General features: G+C 32.3%; 1 protein-coding gene across 1 annotated transcript; it reads right to left on the bottom strand.

Annotated features, from left to right (window-relative positions):
- Positions 8,742–14,810, bottom strand: LOC109328549 (heme oxygenase 1, chloroplastic-like). The gene is made up of 4 exons (XM_019562057.1): positions 14,239–14,810; positions 10,273–10,496; positions 9,257–9,364; positions 8,742–8,979 (listed from the first exon to the last, which is right to left on the bottom strand). Exons 1-4 carry the CDS (start codon positions 14,654–14,656, stop codon positions 8,887–8,889), a joined length of 843 nt encoding a protein of 280 aa, XP_019417602.1. The 5' UTR covers positions 14,657–14,810; the 3' UTR covers positions 8,742–8,886.

Here is a 22,332-nt window from a genome sequence, read left to right as displayed (position 1 = left end):
AAAGTATGTCAAAGATCTCCTCAGAAAGGCAAAGATGGACTCTACTAAACCTAGCATCAAACCTATGGCCACTACTTGTAAGCTATCCAAAAATGACTCCAAACTCTTTGACAATCCCACTCTGTTTAGGTCTATTGTTGGAGCACTTCAGCATGCTACAATAACAAGACCTGATCTAGCCTATAGTGTCAACAAAGTTTGCCAATTCATGAGTCAGCCCCTTGAGCAACAATGGGTTGTAGTTAAAAGGATCCAAATGTATTTGCAAGGAACAACAGCCTTGGAATTCACCTTAAGCATGTTGCAGCTCCCAATCTGCCTATACGCCTTACTGCTTTATGTGATGCAGATTGGGCTACTGATCCTAATGATAGAAAGTCAATATCAGGGGCTTGCTTATATATTGGACCTACTATCATAACTTGGTGGTCAAAGAAACTTGCCTTGGCTTCTCAAGAATTAGTTTGGGTGGAGTCTTTGTTTTCAGAATTGAAGGTTCCCCATCAAGTTCCTTTCGTTCTCTGTAACAATTTGAGCACAATAGTTATGGCTCATAATCCTATTCTTCACAACAGGACTAAGCACATAGAGTTAGATCTCTTTTTCATCAAGGACAAGATTCAAGCCAAAGTTCTTCAAGTGAAGCACATTCCATCTGATTTTCAGACTGCATATGTACTCACCAAGCCCTTAGCCACGACTAGATTTCTAATCTTAAGGAAACAACTCAGAGTAGTTGACTTAGCTTCCCTAGTCAAACTACCCTCAGTTTCAGGGGGTATATTAGAGATCACGTGTCAAATTGAAACTTGGTTTCAATTTATAACATGTGTTTTGGTTTAGCTCTAATTGTTAAACAATTAGAGGTTTGTTTCTGTTACAGATTAAGTTCAGTAAATGTTTTCTAGTTAATTATAGGGGGTGAGTGGTTCATCACCTCCCTTTTAGCTTCTGTTATAATTCCTATAAATAGGGATCCTCTTTGTTGATATCAATTCAATAAAATTACAATTCATAATCTTAATTATGTTAAATCATATCCTCTCTATATTCTTTTATTATCTTTTTACAAAAGTCAGACTTTTAAATTTGATGCACAAGTTTTATTTCTAATGCACAAGTTTTATTTTTGATACAAGCATGGTCTAAGCTTCCCTATTTATAGAAGGAAGTGGACCTTTATCCTCACTATAAGCATCTTACAACTCATTAGTCATTATTACATTTTACCTCACATCACTCTCCACCTTACAATACACTATTTTCTACCTTACTACTCATCACACCTTATCTTACATGATAAATTATTTCAGATCACACCTTATGTTACATCATACTTTGTCTTACACCATACCTTACTTTATTTTATTCCATCTTAGATACATTGTGTACTACTAGTGTAGTCTTGTCTCTTCATAATGGATTTTTTCTACGAGTAGTATATCCATTATCTCGGCATTTAGGTGTTGAACATCTTGGTCCACCGATTCCATTATTGAGTCTCTACTGCCATATTGGTTGATTTCTACTTCAGTTTGTCTAGAGGAGCTTGCTTCACTCATTCTTTGGTAGAACGAGTTACTTACTTGTTAGTATCGATTTGTTCCTTTGGAAGTTGACAAGATTGTCACAGTGGCTAATGCAAGTTCTCTTAGAATTATCTAGCACATATTCATAAAAATTAACCTCGTTTAAGTGATTCTCAAGTTCCTTCCTGTAACTTTCTACCAAATGATATATATCAAAGGTATCCCAAATATAAGTTTGATTTTTAAAACATGAAAGATTGGTAGTAGGGTGTCGTGAATAAGGCCTCTAAACGATAAAAATGGTCCTAAGCTTTTGGAAATTTTTTACATGATATTTTATTGTTCTAGAAATTTAAGGCATTATTAAATCTTGTTCGCCACTAGTTTAAAGGAGAAAACCATTCTAATAGAGTCCAAAATAAATGGTCATGATTTTGAGGATCGGTAAGGAACCTGTAGGTGGCTTGAGTTCGCAAAGCAATAGACATGGCATATAAAACAGTGACACACCATGTGTACCATAGTAGATCCTCTGAAAGAACATATATATGGTGAGGATTGATTGAGATAGCATTTTTGAAAGGAATCACTGAATGGAAGAGATTTTCTTGAAAACTATCCTTGCAACGTGTATGAGGTTTATGAAAAAATGAAAGAAGATGGTTCTTTGCATATTCTTTAGGTCTTTGAGGAGAAAAGGACAAATCTACACGTGGAGGGAGGTCTATAGTAGTGGAGGCATAATTTGGTAATGGGTTAACCATTAGGATTAGTGGGAAAACATAGAAAGTGGTGATGAAGTTGATGGATTTGTTTGGTTTAGAAAGGAAATCTAGGAATAAATTTTGGATACCTTTAATATGTTTAACAGTAAAATCATATATAGAAAATCAATTATTCAACCTGAGTATCTAAGGATCTCGTGACATCTTGTTTTTGAATTCTAGAATCTTGGGGAAAGAGAAGTTATCCATTTGTACTTCAAATGTATGACCTCTGAGATAAAAAAAAAAATTTTTTTGTATTCCATACTTGACATCAAAAGCCTATTCATAGGTAGTATGATAATGTTTTTCTGTATTCTTGAATTAGCCACTGGCTTGTCTAAAATAATACCTTCTTTCTTTAACTTCTTCAATCACGATTACCACCCACAAATGATCACTTGCATCAGTTTGCAAGATTTGGTTATCGGAAGTTGGGATTTTGAGTGTCAAGAGATTTTGAGTGATATTCTTTTGTTCCTTAATCGCTAGGGTTTGTTGTGAACTCTAATGAGCAAAATTTTTCTTCAGCATCTTGGAGAGCTGACTCATCCATCATACCACATTGGAGATAAAATCCTGAACATAATTGAGGATCCCAAGGAACTATTAAAATTGCCTAATCGAGAGATTTTCATCAAGGAAATTGAGTAGTTCTTTTGCAATATGTGATTGAGGCTAGTAACTCCCATTGGAAAAATGTATTCCTAAGAAGTCAATTTTAGTGTGTCCTAATTGAATCTTCGTTTCTTAAAAAATTATTTAATGTTGTTGGGCAAGACTGAAGAATTGATCTAATAAATTTTTGTGGGAGGACTTGTCCTTTGAGAACAGAAGAATATCATCAATGTAGATTAGGATTCTATCTAGGATAGGCTCAAAGATCCTCATCATTGCCTTTTGGAAGAGACATAGGACAACCTTCAACCCAAAAGGTAGGACACTCCATTGGTATTGTACATTTGTGATGTAGACTACAGTTTTGTGACGATGACCATGGTTTAATCCAAGTTGCCAAAACTAAGATTTAAGATCAAAATTTGAATATATATTGGTGTCTCTAATTAACACATGTTGGGAAGATGCTTTAAGGATAGGAAATTTGTCATCTTTGAGGAAGTAGTTGACAAACGATAGTTAATTACTATCCTATTCTTTCCTCTTAGTTTCTCAGATCTCTTCTCAGCATAGAAGGCTTGACATGCCTACTCAGACTTTTTTGGTTCAATAAGGCCTTGCTTTAACATTTGAGCATACTCTTTCTTAGCCTTAAGGAGATCATGAAGATTCACTCCTGAATTTGTTGTTTGTGTAGGATTGATATCTTCATTCAATTTGAACGGAAGTTGGACAATGAAGTTTGGATTTTACCATAGGGGCTTTGGATGGTTGCACTTTTCATGGTTGTGTGCACATAAAGATACGAGCTTTTCAACCTATATCTTTGAATTCGCCAAAGGCTTATGATAGAGAGTAGAGCTTGGTTATCTTAGAGTATAGCTTGAATTCTCTTTTGTATTTGATTACCGAATGGTGGATTTGGAGTCTTCCGGCCATAGCATATACAACTTTGTCGATGAGTATATATTTGTTGGGAAGGTTCCTTCTAATGATCTTTGTCCATATAAGGCATCGAGAAAAAAACTTATTCCTACGGGTGATTTTGACACAAGATAAGTCTTGAATGTTTTTCCATCTCTGCAAGGAAAAAGTGCTATTGTCGACTCCAAGCTTCATCGGAGCTCGGATTCATCATTGTGTGATGTGCTCCTGTATTCATGTAAGCAATTACCCTTTTCGGGTGAGCAAATTTTGAGGGGAGGATTTGGATTTTAACACAAGGTAGTGGAGGAGTGGATGATATACTGTCTATTCCTTAGAGGAAGAGTATTGGAAGGTATTCACCATAAGAAAAAGCCTCTGATTCTGAGGTCGGGCTAGTAACCATCAAAAGTAGTCTCATATCATCTGCAGAACATTATTTTGAGTACAATCATTCTATATCTCCTTCTAGAAATTCTAAGGAATTCATGAGTTTGGCGACTTTCGTAGTATTGTTTGGACATATATTTGAAAAATGTCCTCTCTATCCACAAATGAAACACCTTTAGCCACTATTCTTCCCTATTTTCCCTTTTCTTCAAAAAACTTCAAGGGTTTCTTTTTTCGTCGAGAAAGTTTCTCGAACTTTTGCTTGTGAAACTTCTTCTTTGTGGAACAAGTGCAACTCTTCTCCTTGCAATGGATTTCTAGGTATTGTTTTGTGCATGCCTTAGTGATTTTGGATCTTTGTTTCAATATATTAGAGAATAATTGATGTTGCTTGCAAAGTTTGTCAAGAGCTTATACTGTTAACTAGTAAATTTGACCTCGAGTAAGGCCATTGAAAACATTTTGTGAACCAGTTATCATCCTATGAGGTTCTGGTTGGAGTTCTTGTGGGTGAGAAGCCATATATATTTTTTTCAAATTGTTCACATTATAGCCATTTAACAAGTAGAACTGTCGTGACATTCTTTGAAAATATCTCTCCATATTTTCTATCATTGGTGAGTAACATTTCATTTCAAAGAAATTGTGTCTTGTATTTTTATCAAAGATGCTTATATATTTGATGAACTCTTGGTGGATCGCCTCCAAAACTTTAGTAGTATTGTGCAACCTATGGAATTGCTCTTGTCTGCCTTGTCTAAGGTTATGGTACTATTCTTTCAGGGTACTAATCATTTATTTATGTAATTGTTTATACCTTCTGGCGGCTCATTACCCTGTATTAAAATGGACATGACACTAAAATTTGTCCCAAATAGTAAATGAGAATGCTCATAATAGCTTTTGATTTTAGAGCAATTTGTGGACGCAAGATGAATGGGTTGAACAATACTTTTGCCATTTCTAGATACTATTGTACTATGGACAAGAAGCAACCCCATAACTCTTTACTATAAACATCATAATAACTTGTCATGTAGAGGTGGCAAAATTATCCATAATCCGCAATCCATTCAAACCGAAGTAAATTAAATTCATCCAAATCCGTCTATTAAAGCTAATGGATGGAATCCAATGGATACTTTAGAAATGGATGAATTTGAATTCATCTATTATATCTAATAGATATATATAGATATATCAATTTGGATGAATATCCAATCCATACAAAGAACAAACATTAAAAAATGGCATTCCTTTGCTTTTCAATTTCATTTAATATTCAAGAAAATTAAATTCATCCAAATTCATTCATGATTCTCACTCTCACTTTGAATATTTTATTATGTTGAGATCAATGGATATGTGGATGTTGTTAATATTAAAAGTATATTCTTAAGTATATAACATATATAAATATTTGATAAAAACTTTACATGTAGAACTTTAAACGTCGTATGTTTGTAGAGTGTTGAAAAAATTAAATTTTGTCAAAAGTTAAAAAAAAACACCTTTTTTAAAAAAAACTTAAAAACACTTTTTTAAAACATGAATTTTAATAGTGTTTTTTTAAAAATGATTTTAAATATGCCTTTTTTTTTAAAATGATTTTAAAACATGTTTTATTAAGATATTAGTTTTTAATAGAATAATTTTCTCCAATGTTCTTTGTTCCAATAAAAAATCAAATGTATTGGATATTCATCCATCCAAATCAAATGGAGTCATGGATGTATTGGATAACCTAAAATATGATTTAAACGAATTTATATGAATTGGTGAATGACTTTTCATCTATTCATTAGGATCCAAATCCAAATTCATTCATTTGCCACCCTTGTTGTCATAACATAATTCTATAACTAGATTATAATTATAAGACTAAATTATATTGGTATTCCCTAAGAGATTTACTAAAAGTACACAAACAAGCCTACCCTTTTATGGACTTACATCAATTGCCCATATTTTATATACATACATTACATTAATTATCTTATAGGGGATGTGAGTCTAATCTTTTAAATAAATTTAAGGTAAGTGTAATTAAGCTAAATTTCAATGGGTGTTACTGCCATTTACTCTAAATTAATTAATGATACATTTAGTTAGAACAAATTGACAGCTTTTACAGTTGTAGATAGAAATTGATAATAAATTTACTATTTTCCTTTTGTATTTAAGCAGCATATGTTTGGAACTATAGCTATATTTTCTATTTACAATTTATGATGTTTTTGCTTCTTTGTATTGTGTATCACTCTTCATATAAGGAATACTGACAACATAATTTTGGCACATATTAGCGTTATTAAGATTATAATGATTATTTTTCACAACTTAATGAAGGAACTAAAATTCAACTTTAGTAAATAACAAATTTTCTCTCCCTTTATTACTTCTATAAAGTTACTTGACTACATGTTTAAACAAAAAAAAGATGGAGAATTGAACTCAAACATTTTCAAAATTCACCAATCATACAAAACAACAAATATTTGAGTAATAAAATAAGTTCAAGTCTTTTGTTGTTTCTTAATAATAACATTTCAATATGAAAATATGATTTTGTTATTTATAATATTACCAATTGTTTTTTAAAATTCATTGAGTCTGACATTATTTATAATAATTTCAATATAAAAATACATGAATCCTACATTGTTTACAATATAAAAATACATCCGTTGTCTACAATATTTTTCACATTCTTCAACAAGTCTTAAAATAATAATAATAACAAAATGATGATTTATGTACCATTGTTTCCCTTAAATCATTTATTTATTCCAATCTTATATTTTCAGTAACAAGTTTTGGAAATAAAATAAAGTATATTTATTTTGAGTTTCATTTTCTTTGTAATTATGAACCATTGTTTATTTTAAAAAAAAAAATATATTTGCTAATGGTTATAGAAATGAAAGAATATAATTTTGTTTAATCTCACGCAAGATTTTAAAATACATATATAAGTATATAATTTAATATACATTATATAAATTAATTAAATATATAAGTTATGACTCACGAGGGATTTGTGTAGGTACGAAAAATGGAACGTGGTTTAAATGAAATTACAAAATGTGGTTCGGTTCAGTTATTTGTTTAAAGAGTCATTTATGTTCGATTCAGTTTATGGTTTTATAAATTTAGAAACCGTTGGAACTAAACCGAGTCGCATATTTAACAAATATATATTAGTGAATAATATTTTATTATTGTTTAAATTCTTCAACCAAGTTTGTAGCTTAAATTATCATTTTTTGTTTGAATTGTAGTATTATGCATGTTACTAAATTGTTAGTATGTTAATATGATACAAGTTATTACTTACTAAATTGTTTTCTAATGTCCTGATTATTTGGAACATATTTTACAACTTTTGTAGTATTAAGTTTGAAACTAATATATACCATATATTGTTATATATAGTATTGTTGTGACTACATATAAATTGTAAGGTTATATATATATATATATATGTATATGTATATATGTAACTATAATATGTATTACTAATTAATATATATGTTACCAATCGTGAATTGTGTTGTTATATATGTTACTAATAAAGATATATGTTATTAATTGTGAATTGTATTATTATATGAGGAGGAATTCACTTCAAATGTAAGTTTTTAATACTTACTCCCTATCTCAGTCATCAATTATAGAGAAATTCAATGGTTTGAATTAGTGAGTATATTAGAATTAATGGTTTGATAGGAAGTAAGGTTAAAAACTTACTCTTGGAATAAGTGAACCCTACTCCTATTATATATGTGATAATTCAATTTTTTCTTTATAAATTATATAACTGTTATATATGTACTAACAAATAAACAATTGTGTGATTCACTTTTTTTACTCATCTATATATAATTCATAATTTTTTATAATAATAGTAATAGTCTTTTTCCTTTTATGGACAAACAATATCTCTTATATATATTTTGAACCAAATTTTTTTATAAAAAAATAATAGGAAAAATCATGGAACCGAACTGAACCATTCAAGAACGTACTTCGGTTCATATAGTTAAATTTACCGTTAAAAGAACGAAACCAAACCATGTGTTTGTGTTCGTTCCCTAAAATATACCAAAAAAATAAAAGGAAAAAGACTATTACTATTATTATAAAAAATTATGAATTATATATAGATGAGTAAAAAAAGTGAATCACACAATTGTTTATTTGTTAGTACATATATAACAATTATATAATTTATAAAGAAAAAATTGAATTATCACATATATAATAGGAGTAGGGTTCACTTAATAGTCTTTTTCCTTTTATGGACAAACAATATCTCTTATATATATTTTGAACCAAATTTTTTTATAAAAAAATAATAGGAAAAATCATGAAACCGAACTGAACCATTCAAGAACGGTTCGGTTCATATAGTTAAATTTACCGTTAAAAGAACGAAACCAAACCATGTGTTTGTGTTCGTTTCCTGAAATATACCAAAAAAATCTACTGAATTAAACATTTATACCTCTAATCATCACAATGCTCTTTGCGTGCAACATTAGGACTATTGTTCCTTATTGAATTGAAAGTTACAGAGTACATACTATATACATTTAGCACAATATTCTTAGCTTTCACAATGCAATTTAATAATTACACAACTATAAAAGGCATGTATATCATGATAGAACTAAACGAAGAATCTCTCCTGAGAGCTTGAATGATTTTTCTGTTTCTTCCAGACAATGGTTCTTCTCTTCACGAGTCCATTCCTGTGTAAAAACAACAGAGAAGAAATTCAACTACCACCCTAACTCAAAAACCTTGAAAACTAAAAAAAAAGCGGCTGAATGCACGAGACTTTCAGTTAATCAAGTCTGAGGAGGGTAGAAGCAAATAAACTGTTTCTAGGATTTGAACTCACCCCTCTAAAAAACCTTGAAAACTATGAGAAATTAAAATTGCAATAAAAAAATCAGCTTATTTCTTATTGCTTAGAAGATTTTAACGAAGTGTATGCAAAGAAGTAAGAAAGATCAAGAAATTTACTTCAGCAACTTTGTTCAACTTGTCCCTAACATTCTGCAACAATTGGGATAGGTCACCATCCCATTTATAGAACTCCAACTCCTTGCTGTTGAGTATCTTTTCAGCAACCTGAAAGGGTTAAGGTTAATGTGCAGGAGATTCTTCAGCATAGAAAAGATAAGGAAACTTTCACTGTTGGTTTCTACTTAATCAAACGAAATTTACTGAAACATGTAGAACATAGTAAAGCCTACTTTTTAATGTTATGAGTAGGATTACAGTGTTATAACAACCATATGCTCCTGGAAACCTCAACCTATCACCTAAAATCGGTGGGAAATCAGACATATGCAAAATGCTGGTCAGTCAATTCTTTCTCCTATACCCTTATTGATTAATCGGAAATGACACTATTTGAATATTTGCTGCAAGGTTGCATTTCAGGCTTCAGTTGTATTGGAATAGCTTATTTAACTTCAGAAAATGATTATACAATCAAAATGCTTCCAAAAGGGCTTTGAGGTGAAAAGCTTTTTCCTTCAGTAGAGAAGCTATTCTAATCCAAACATGCATGCTTATATCATCAATATTACTAATAATTATTAATATTGATATTTTACTATCATGCTATGATACACACAAGAAAGTATTTGACACAAAGAGAAAGTAAAACAGAGTACATATGTGACACAACTCTGCAAATATCTGTATAACAGGCCACATATAAAATTTAGGGGACTATCTGGATATTCTATGTAAAACAAAATCGAAATATTCCTAGTTCATAAAAATTTTCACCATGTTTTTATATCTCCGAGACACAAACCATATTAGTCATAAAACAGATTTTACTGTCCAAAAATGACAACTGATACCAAATATGATCTATATAATCTTTTTATAAAAGGGCAGCTCAGTGCATGAAGCTACTACTTAGTGGGGTATGGGGAGGATAGATACACGTAGCCTCACCCCTGATCTATAATCGGTGATATACATAATAATTTAACCCTTTCTCAATGCATATGATCGGTTACCTTTTTCCCAATCATTCGACCACCAGCTGAATGGGCAAAGTAGATGTTGTAAAAGTGGCAAATGAAGGCTTGGGGATCTTTTTCTGATAACTCTGTAAGATATTGAGCATATGTAAGACCAGGAGAGGAAGGTTCGGGAATGGCATGACCTTGCTCCTTGAACCATGCCAAATCTTTTTCCAAAGCTGCAGACCTTTCCAATCCTGTATTTCTGAATTCAGCATCTACACAAAAAGAGCAAAACTTCAGCATTATACAATAAGATTAGTTGAGAACATAAAAACATTGGAGCAAACGACTAATTGGTTGTAGTCTATGGATATGCTCTATAATTTAAGTACCCAAAAACAACTAATATTTTTGATAACAGCAACAAACACTCAGAAGCTTGAAGAAAGCAACAACGAACATCTCCCAGAATATCAAGAAGCTTAAAATGCATAATTAGGAATAATACCTAATGATTTTGCAATTAATTGCTCACCAAATATAAACTCTACCTTGCCACAGTGAGAAGGTTGTACACTATATAACTCCTAACAGAGCCTCAAGAATGATAGCAACCTCCAGGGAGTAGGTTGCTTTCTTTGCCGATCATTCTTGCCTAAAACTAAATTAACTCTCGAAATGAATTTGTTTATGGACTTATTTATATTGTCACGGTTTTGATGTTTTATTTTTGGGTTTGTAATTTGTGTATGGGGTGGAATGGACGTGTGTACGAATATGGAGTGGAATGAGTATGATTTTTAGTGTAGAGATAAAAGAACTTGGTTAAGAGATGAAGGGGGAAGGCGCCACAAGCAAGATTGCTTGATAAACCAAGGTTGTTCATCATAAACAAGGATGCTTGATGAGAACTAAGGTAAGGCGTCAGACCAATGGTGTACGAATATGGAGTGGAATGAGTATGATTTTTAGTGTAGAGATAAAAGAACTTGGTTAAGAGATGAAGGGGGAATGTGCCACAAGCAAGATTGCCTGATAAGCCAAGGTTGTTCACCACAAACAAGGATGCTTGATGAGAACTAAGGTAAGACGTCAGACCAATGGTGATAACCCTATGAACGCCACAAGGAAGAATCCATGATAAGTTCTAAGTGTAGGAACAAGACTCAACTAACAAGGGTTTAATCCAAAATAATATTCATTCATGTATCATTCGGTTTACACGATGAAGTTGAAAATAAAACATAACATTAAACAACCTGTAGTAAAGTTGCTTGTTCCCATTATAAAAATAACTCATCGTGCATCGGGATGGATACATACAGATTGCTTGAGGTTTGGGATGGTAATATCTCATTTATTTGAATCCCCATACAACTTATCCTCATTATACGAATAATAATTTATATTTGAAATTTGAATCCTTGTCATTTGTACACCTAATCCATATATGAAAGGTAATAATTTTATGTATTTGAATTTCTTATCACCTGCCTTACTTGTATTCAGATTTGCTCTTCATTTAGCAAGTCCTAATTCTTTGTAATTGAATTGAATCATGTTCTTTCTTAGAAAAGAAATTCTCACAGGGTTTGCTTCATATATGACAAGGAATTATCTTACCACACAGCTGGCCTTCATCAAACATTTGAATTTGAATTCAATCATAAAGCCTTCTAAGAAAGGAAATGATTTTAAGCACATAATTCTTTGGTGATAAATACCACAAGGCTCCTTAATGTCTCAAAATCCTTCCACGATATGGAATAGCCAAATTCAATGAGTCCTCTTCATAAGGAAAAAATACCACATTTATAAACAAACCATGTGAAATTTTTTTCCTAAGAAAGAGCATGATTCAATTCAATTACAAAGGATTGTGACTTGCCAAATGAAGAGAAAATCTAAATACAACTAAGGCAAGTGGTAAGAAATTCAAATACATGAAATTAACACCTTTCATATATGGATTAGGCTTGCAAATGGTAAGGATTCAAATTTGAAATATAGAATTATTATCCCCATAATGAGCACAAGTCGTGTGGGGATTCAAATCAAGGAGATATTATCATTCCAAACCTTAAGCAATTTGTATGAGACTCCAATGCACCAAATCATTTATTTCCATAATGGGAATATGCCGTGTGGGAATTCAAAAACAAGAAGTTATGATTAAAATTCTTTCCTTTCTTGGAAATTCAATGAACCTAGACCAACCTTGGGCATGAGCATCATCTTGGCCGAGCCAAATCAAAGGGAGGGTCATAACACATAGGAAACACAACTTTATTACATGTTTAATATTATGTTTTATTTTCAACTTCATATGTAAACTGAATGGCGCATGAATGAATGAATAACGTGAATATTATTTTGGATTACATCTTTACTTGTTAGTTGAGTGTTGTTCCTACACTTAGAACTTATCAAGGAACCTTCCTTATGGCGTTCATTGGCTTATCACCATTGATGTGACGTCTTAAATTAGTTCTCATCAAACATCATTGCTTGTGGCCAACATCCTTGGCTTATCAATCAATCTATGTTGCTTGTGGCACCACCATCTTCATCATTTTCCATTTTCTTTTATCCAATACATAAAAATTCATAAACCAAAAACAAACACCAATTTGGCCCAAATACTAATTTCATACAAATTCCATCTATAATCATATATAAAACATGGACATTGTTATAGAAGTTACACTCTGTGAGTCCAATTGACTCTCAAATTTGCAAAGAAAGCAAACCACCCATGGGAGTTGCTTTTAAAGAATCAACAGGAAGCCAAAATGAAAAAATAACCATTGTACATAGATAGCTCTGATATAATTATAGATAAAAAAAACACTTCATGATATTCATCAAAATGAGGCAAATATGTTTATGAGGGTATCCATGAAAGATAGTCAAAAAAGTTTATGGCAATAAGAAAAGGGCAGATTAATAGAAAGGAATCACAAAAGAAATCTACCTCAGCCAAACTGATAATGAAAGTTTCTACTAGTACTGGAGGTGGGTAGTTGAAGGAAGGGATGAAGATGAAAAGTTTTCAAGCATCATGTTATGTAGGATGTCAGAGTACCATATTCATATTTTGTAATGGTCTTTGAGGTAAGCTTCACAATTATAGACTTCAAAACTACAGTATGAATAAGGTATCCATGATGCTATGCTGCATGAATACGAGAATGGTAACCATAATGCAAATATAATTAGGTGCAAATGATCAAAGTTAGCACTAGTAAAGGATGCGAGAGGCTTAGGATAATAGACCCAAAACCAACTAAAATTTGAAGATGAGAGACTAATTATAAGACTCATATTTAGTATTATGATGCAGCTATAAAAAAAAAGGAAAAATCTTAAGGCTATGTTTGGGAGTTACGAGAGAAAGGGGATGAGATGATCAAAGGACAAAGAGGGGAAAAGAAGAAAAGGAGAAAGACAGACAAATCAAGTTAAACCTCTCTTTTATTTGGGGACTATGAAAATGAGCATATGAAAGATTTTAGAGGGCTTCAAAAAACTTTCAAAGTGTTTCTCTTTCTTTCCCCAAACTCCAAACAAAGAATACTTTGAGATTCCAAAACAAGACTCCTTCCATAATCATACCTTCTCTTCCCCTCCGAAACAAAACTTTGAAACAGAGCCTAAATATCAATCCAAAATGGCACAATTTTAAAACAATTTTCATAAATATATACCCATCATATTTTAAACTACCCATGCAACATTGGTTTTACCTATTAGCCGCAGTATTGTGCCGTGCCTCTACAAGTTTATTATAAACATAAAATATCTAATCATTGTGAAAACTTAACCCTTGAAAGTCACATAAAAATCCAATAACAACCAAGAAGGTATTGGTCTAATTATATAAGGTCTGCTAGATTATAGGATGACTTTTTCGATTGAGTGACACTCATTGAGAAGAGCAAGAGATTACTTCCTTAGGCAAAAGACCAAAAGACTGAGTACAAAAAAAAAACAACAACATCAACAAGAAGAACTTACATGAAGGATAAACAGGTTCTAGAACAATCTTCTCAAGCGTATCATAAACCAACTTGCTATCAACAAGAAACTTCAAGTACCCATCAACGCTAGGCTCCCACTTAGCAACGGTTCTTTCCTCTGGTTCCTTAACCTCTTTCTCACCCTCCTTAGCCTGTTCCTTCGTATGCAACTTCATAGCCACGAACCTCATTTCCTCCACGAAACCCTTCGACTCACCCGGGTACCGCTTCTTCTGCTTCTCAGCGGTTGTTGCAGACACGACAACAACGCCCTTCCTCGGCATCCCCGAAACCGAACGGGAAACTAACTGAAACGGTACGGGTAAGGGGAATTTATTTGATAACGGTGATGATGGAAGAAGACGTGGTTTGTTAAATAGGGAATTGAATTGAGAAAGTGGAGTTAGTGATGACATGGTTATGGGATTGAGTTTAAGTGCACGAAATATATGAAGTTGGATAGAAAGCAAGTTATGAAGTAGAAGAATAGATGAAAGGAAAAAGATAATAATAATAAATTAATGATAGAGTGTGAGAGAAGGGGTGAGAAATTTTAATTGGTGAGGTTGAAGGAGAAGTAATCTTGAAGAAAAAGGTGACACACCAATCATAATTGCCTTTTTTTTTATAATTAAAAATAGGTAGGGGTGTTAAAATAATGACAAGGATGATGATGTGCAAAAATATTTATTTAATTTTAATAATAAGGAGAAGCAAACCAGCAAACAAGATGGTTTTGGAATGGAGAGGTAGAGGAGTTGTGTAGTTTCTTCCAACATAAGATGAGTGGATTGGGGTTTCTTGAATGGGAGAGGATGATAGTGAAATTATAGAAGAATAAATTTTATTCATATTAAAGTAAATACGGAAAAAATAATAAATATTTAATATTTTCAATTAATATTTTATTAATGTGATATAAGATTTAAGATATGAATTAAGAAAATATATGTCATTTTAACAGTAAGGAGAATTGATGGTTTCAATTGTTATCTATACTATATATAAAGGGAAAACATGAAATAACTATCATGATGTAATTTCATTTTCCTATTTTACCCTTAAACTTTTTAATTTCTACAAAAAAAAAACCATATAATTATATATAAGTATGTAATCACCACAAACCTATTAACCACCTCTCTAGCATTATAATAAAACAAATATTATAATATAAAGTATCTCCAATAAAAAGTACAATATAAATTATACTCAATACAAAAAAATATTATAATTCTCCAAAATAAAATATATAAATTTTAAATTAACATTGTAAAAGTATGAATATGGGCTAGCAGGCACGAAGTGCCTATCACCACTAGTTAATTTCAAGGAAACTTATCTAGTTTTAAATTAATAATATGGTGATCATATATATTTTACATCACAGTAAAATAAAGTATTTCTCACATTGTGATATAACTTATTTTTTATAGTCAATATATGTACTGTTTTATTTAGTTTTAGATATATTTTTATAGAAAATGATTAAATAAGTTAAATGTCAAAATTTTAATGACCGAAGTATATAACTTATCACATTAAACTAGAAGATATTTTATTGTCTTTATACTTATAATAATTTATTGAGGGGCATTAGGAATAGTGCAAGCAGCAGCAAAAACGATGGCAAAAAAAACCGTACCCGTGGGTACCCGCAGGTAAAACCCGTATGGGTATGCGTACGGGTCACAAACGGGTATCCGCAGATATTATAAACGGGTTTTTAAAATTATTTGTAGTACAACAGGCAGATACGAGTATTATGGTACCCGTATCCCTGGGTACCAGTTATTTATATGATTAATATATTATATTTAATTAAAATAAAAAATACATTATTCTAATATTTATTACACTATGTATATTTTTTCTCTTTACTTTGTTTACATATTTTATTGAGTTTGGTGGTGAAACACCCTACAAATATTATTACATGTGTAAAAACATATTTTACAAAGAAAATATATACTTTTTTGTTAAATGAGAACAAAAAATCACACAAATAGAAAACACCAATAAATTTAGCATTTTTGTCAAATATTCAATCAAAATGTACAAAAATAATTAAGTTTTATCTTATTTGAAACATAATAGAAGTAAAAATTTAAAAATTTATTTATAATAGAGGAAACTTGTGGGTATCCATTGTACCCACGGGTACCCAGAAATATCCACGAATACCTGCACACGGATACCCGTATGGGTATGGGCGGGTATAAGTATTACTCTTCTATTTTGAAACAGGTAGCAGGTAGCTATACCCATACCCGCCCATACCCGTTGTCATCCCTAAAAACGAAACCATCCACCTACCTCATTAGTAGTCAAACACGCTATCAATTTTACAATTAATTTGGTATTAGATTCTTATGTTACCAACATTATTTTGGTTTTCGTTATGTTACCAACATTATTCTGGTTTTCGTTATGTTACCAACATTCTTCATGCGTGTAATAATGGTGAAGAAATAGAGTCTAAATATTTATATACAATTATAATATCATTTATCATTTATTTGAATTATTTTTTCGAAGAACAAATTATAATAAAATATGAATGATAATACATACAATATTAATGTATATATTTTTTTTGTTGGTATAAAACTAGACTACAGATATTGTGTAATGATAAAAGTTGATTTTCAATTTGGAGCTGCACTATTCAATATCTCCAAGTGGATTATTTCCTCATCTAAAGAACGACGGGATACTTGACTGAGGACAAAAAAATGGGATTGAATAGTGGACAACATCCCTCTAATTTATACTTTACAGTCTAATGTTGATAAATCTAGACAAAATTTTGATATCAATTCATTGGTAAGTATATAATTCAACCATTCATAATATTTAATCATTTATATCGATGTACACTTAGCTAAATATACATTAGGAAATTTCATCCTTAAATAGTGTTTTGCCTGTTTCAGAGTATTTTGAAAGATTAAAAATGCATTCTTAAAATCATTTTAAGTTCAATTTTCATGATTAAAACATATGTAAAATAGCTTAGTTAATTAGTTAGAGTTAAGTCTCTTGTATTTTCTGTATAATATGTTTGTTAGTTTCTTTGTATTTCAATTCATTCAACTCAATTTTATTCATTTAATGAATGAAATACACACACTTTTCTTTTTCTTTGATTTCTAATATGGTATGAGAGCAATATTATTATGTCTTAGTTTCCACGGGAAAGAATCATGAATTATTTATGCTATTGTATACAGGTAATAATTTGTTATCTCAAATGATTTCCTCTTAGTTTTTTGGCAATTCACCAAGAAAAAGAAGGAAATTGAAAGAGCAAAAAGATAAGAAAATGTATTGAACTTTCATTATTGGAATTCACTCTACACAAAGACAAAGAGTAGAGAATTTATACAATAGAAAAATTGGTAGTTGCTTGAAACCCAAGCTACCATTTAAAGTAAAAACAATCCTAACTACCATAACCGAAAACTATCTAAGAATGAGTAATCTTTTAGCACCTCCATTCAAGATGGAGAGTGAATACCATTGACTCTCACCTTGGGTAGAAGATAGCAAAACTATACTAAATCCAAAACAACTAAGGGTCATAGATGAATACAAAAAGTACAACAACACATATACTAGACTTTCTGATTGTGCTTTGCTTTTATAGGAGTTTTAACCACACCCTTAACGATCTTCTAGAACCAAAATATGTTCATCATTAGTAATACAGGGGGCACCACATGGTGTAAAAACTCCATGGTGAGGCCTCAAAATACATGACTCTCTTCTCTTACTAAAGGTAATGTAATGTTGTGATGTTCATCCTCATGAACCATACCAAAGGTATTCAATATTGCTGACATTCTCAAATCTTCTTCTATAGCTCCATTTCGCATGGAATCAATAAATTATGAATGATGGTTGGTCCAAAGTTTGAGGGGTGGCAGAAATTATTGGAGGCATGTTCGAGCCATTCGTTATTAATAGCGAAGCAATTGGAGTAGTTGTTATCAAAGCAAGCCATACCAAAGCTCTCAAAGTGGTTTGTTGGAGTGGAGAATTCATTGGAATATCATGAAGAGTGTGAATGTGAATGAGAGGTGTGAAAATATGGAAGAGCAATTCTTAGAGAACACATGCTCCAAGAACTAATGTTCATGTCAAAGTTTGTGAATTAGGTTCTTGCTAATGCTTTCTTGTCTTTATTATCTTCTTGTTGGATTTATTTCACTTCTTGAATTGAGTCACTTTGGGTAGTCCTACATGCATGCATTGTTGTATAGTATAGTATACCAAGAAAGATAAGTGAAGATGAATATAAAAGAAGTAAGCAATGAAGAGGAGGGTGAAGAAAACTTCAAAGAATGATTGAATTTGAAAGTAATGATGTTGTTCATCAAAATATTATCTCAAGAATACCATATTGGTTTCTTGGCCAAAGAATGAGAGAAATTTGGGCAATATACGCCTCAAGAATATCAAGAAGAATATGATGAACTTATAAGCTTTTTTTTGCTCAAAGATAACAAGAGAAAAATTTGATGAAATATGGACATTTTTTGCTCAAGAATAATAAGAAAAATTGAAAGAAATAGAGAATATGACCAAACACATAATAGAACCTCACAAGCTATATAGTGGAAAGGATGAGTATTGGATTTCATTGAATGAATCTTGAATGCAAAACCTCTTTATTGATTGTATATGTGTTGGTTGTTCTACAAAGAAGGATCGAAGATCCTTATATACATGGTGCCTTGTTGCACAAGCAAGAGTTAGTTTAAAATAACAAACATAACTAACTCAACCAACTAATTATGAAGTACATGTGAAATGATGAACATGTGTAGAAATAAAGAGAATAAGCTTTGTTGCATGATTCATACTCCAAAAGGAAGCATCCATATGAGAAGTAGGATGATCCTTTTAATAAACCAAGTGTGGTGTCAATATCCATAAGTTTCAGGCTTCTGAATCAATATGCTTTTGATGTCCATGAGAAAATGTATGCTTGTCTTGATCACGAGCATCTAGATGAGAGAAACTAAAAAACCAAAGAAACCAGAACAAAGTAGAATGTGCATGCAATGCAGGAAAAGATCATATAAGGCATGTTATATTTTATACACCCCCTCAAGTCGGAGAGTATAGATTAATTACTCTCAGCTTGGACAATAGGTAGGTGAAGGTAGAAGGCTCTAAAGCCTTTATAAGTAAATCTGCAACCTGCTCAAATGTGGGAATAGGGAGCAAATGAAAAAGTTTGTTCCGTAAACGTTCCCTAGCCACGTGACAATCGATTTCTATGTGTTTTGTTCTCTCATGGAACACAAAATTTGCAGCTATATGACGTGCAGAATCGTTATCCCAGTATAATAAGGCAGGGGTCTTGAAATTAACATGAAAATCATTCAAAAGATATGTTAACCATTGAACTTCACATGAGGCAATTGCAAGGGCTCTATATTCGACCTTAGATGATGAACGAGAAACCATGTTTTGTTTCTTTGATTTCCATGAAACCAATGAGTTCCCTAGGTACATACAATAACCAGAAATTGAACGTCTAGTATCTAGGCAAGTTGCCCAATTTGAATTAGTGTAACCTTTTAGATTAACAATAGAATTGGAAGGATAGAAGAGGCCTTGTCCAATAATACCTTTAATATAACGAAGGACTCTGGTAATAGCTTTGTGATGATTGATGGTAGGATTGGCCATAAATTGAGTGAGTTGTTGAATGGCAAAGGCTATTTCAGGTCTGGTATTGGTTAGATATAATAGTCTTCCTACCAATTGTCTATATAACATAGGATTGGAGTATGGGTTGTTGTCATTTTGATGAAGATGGGTGGATCTAACCATAGGGGTGGGGACAGGTTTAGAGGTCAGAAAATCAGTATCAGTGAGAAGGTCAATGACATATTTTCTTTGGCATAAAGTGATGCCATGTTTGGAACGAGCCTCCTCTAAACTAAGGAAGTATCTTAGATCACCTAAGTCCTTTATCTTGAAGGTTCTGTTTAGGTAATCCTTAACATTGTCAATTTCTTTTGGATCATTACCAACAAGAATCAAGTCATCCATGTATATTAGTAAAACAGTGAATGATCGTGATGAGATTGCTTGTATCCCAAGGAAATCAGGGAATGAGACAATTTATCAAACCATTGTCTACTAGCTTGCTTTAAGCCATATAAGAAATTGTTAAGTTTGCAAACTAGGTTAGGATTGGAACATTGAATGCCTTGAGGAAGTTTCATGTATACTTCTTCACTAAGGTCTCCATGTAGGAAGGCCTTGTTGATATTAAGTCGTTGTAATGCACATCCCTGAGTTGCTGCAAGGGCTAAGAGAATCCTAATTGTTGTAAGTTTGATTACTGGGGCAAAGGTCTCATAGTAATCAAGACCTTTAGTTTGTGTATATCATTTTGCCACAAGTCTGGCTTTGTGTCTCTCAATTGTGCCATCAGAGTGAAATTTTAATTTGTAGACCCATTTTGATCCTATGGCTTGTTTATCAGGTGGTAGAGGTACAAGTGTCCAAGTGTTGTTAGCTTCAAAAGCTTGCAATTCACATTCCATGGCTTGTATCCATTCAGTAGATTTAATGGCTTGTTTGTATGTTTTTGGCTCAGTATGTGTTGTGATGGACAAGCAATGGTGTAGAAGGGTAGATGGTATGAAAGCATAAGATAGAATCTTACTAAGGGGGTGTTTGGTATGTGATGTTTGGTTATTGCTAATGGTGGAAAAATTGCAATGAAAGTCCTTTAGGTAAGTAGGTGGGTTGGAAGGTCTTTGAGATCTTCTAAGGTTGTGTTCAGGTGGATTGTTGGACAAGGTTGTGTTCAGGTGGATTGTTGGACAAGGTTGTAATGTCAAGGTCAGGGGAGGTGGGAGTGGGATTGGTTTGAGGATCAGTGGCAGGGATGGTTTGGTCAGTAGCAGGGATGTGATCCAGGAACATAGGTTGATTATTTGTGTCATGGTGAGGAGTGTTTTTGTTTGATGTGTGTTGAATGGTAGAAGAATGGTATGGAAAGATGCCCTCATGAAATATAGCATTTCTGGAAATGAGGACTTTCCTACTTATTAGATCACACAATATGTAACCTTTTGTGCCATCCTTGTACCCAAGGAAGAGACATTTTCGAGCTCTAGGATCAAGTTTGGTCCTATGATTTATGAGAGTGTAAGCATAAGTAAGGCACCCAAAGACCCTAAGTTCATTGTAGGTAGGTAACTTAGCAAAGAGCATCTCATAAGGAGATTTGTAATCTAGGGTAGGAGTATGCAATTTGTTGATAATATGGACAACATGCTTGACAACATATCCCCAAAATACCTTGGGCAGGTTGGCATGGAATAGAAGAGATCTTGTGGTGTTAAGTATATGCCTATGTTTCCTTTCTACTATGGCATTTTGTTGAGGTTTTTCAACACATAAGGTTTGATGGATTATTCCATGGTTAGAGTAGTAAGTAGGCATACTAAATTCTAAACCATTATCGCTCCTAATGATTTTTACCTTTTGTTCATGTTGAACTAAGGCATATTGAATAAAGTTCTGCACTAGAATCCTAGTTTCTGACTTAGTAGTCATGAGGAAGACCCAAGTGTATCTAGTGAAGTCATCAACAATGGTGAGAAAGTAATTATGTCCATGGGTGGTAAGGACATTAAAAGGCCCCAAATATCCATGTGTACAAGTTGAAAAGCATGCAAAGTATGAGTAATACTAGCGGGAAAAGGCAATTTGTTTTGTTTAGCAAGGTGACAAAAATAACAAACTATATTGCTATCAAACTTCACATAAGGAAAAACTTTATTAACATTTTTTATTACATTGGAAGAGGGATGCCCCAACCGAAAATGTCAAAGATCAAAACCAGTCATTATACAATTTTCAAAAGAACCAAGAATGTGTGGAGAATTATTAGTGTATTTGTTATGCCCTTTAGGATGTAAAGACCATTATGAGCTTTAGCATGTCCAATCATCTTCGAAGAAATCATATCCTGGACAAGGTAAGAGTGCTTGTTAAAGATAAGCTTGCAATGTAAGTTATTAGCAAGCTTATTAATGGAAATTATGTTGTATTTGAA

Source organism: Lupinus angustifolius, chromosome LG15 (genome assembly GCF_001865875.1).
Source record: "Lupinus angustifolius cultivar Tanjil chromosome LG15, LupAngTanjil_v1.0, whole genome shotgun sequence".
Taxonomy (NCBI): domain Eukaryota; kingdom Viridiplantae; phylum Streptophyta; class Magnoliopsida; order Fabales; family Fabaceae; genus Lupinus; species Lupinus angustifolius.
Note: the sequence above shows the minus strand (reverse complement) of the source record. Positions and strands in the feature narration are given on the sequence as shown.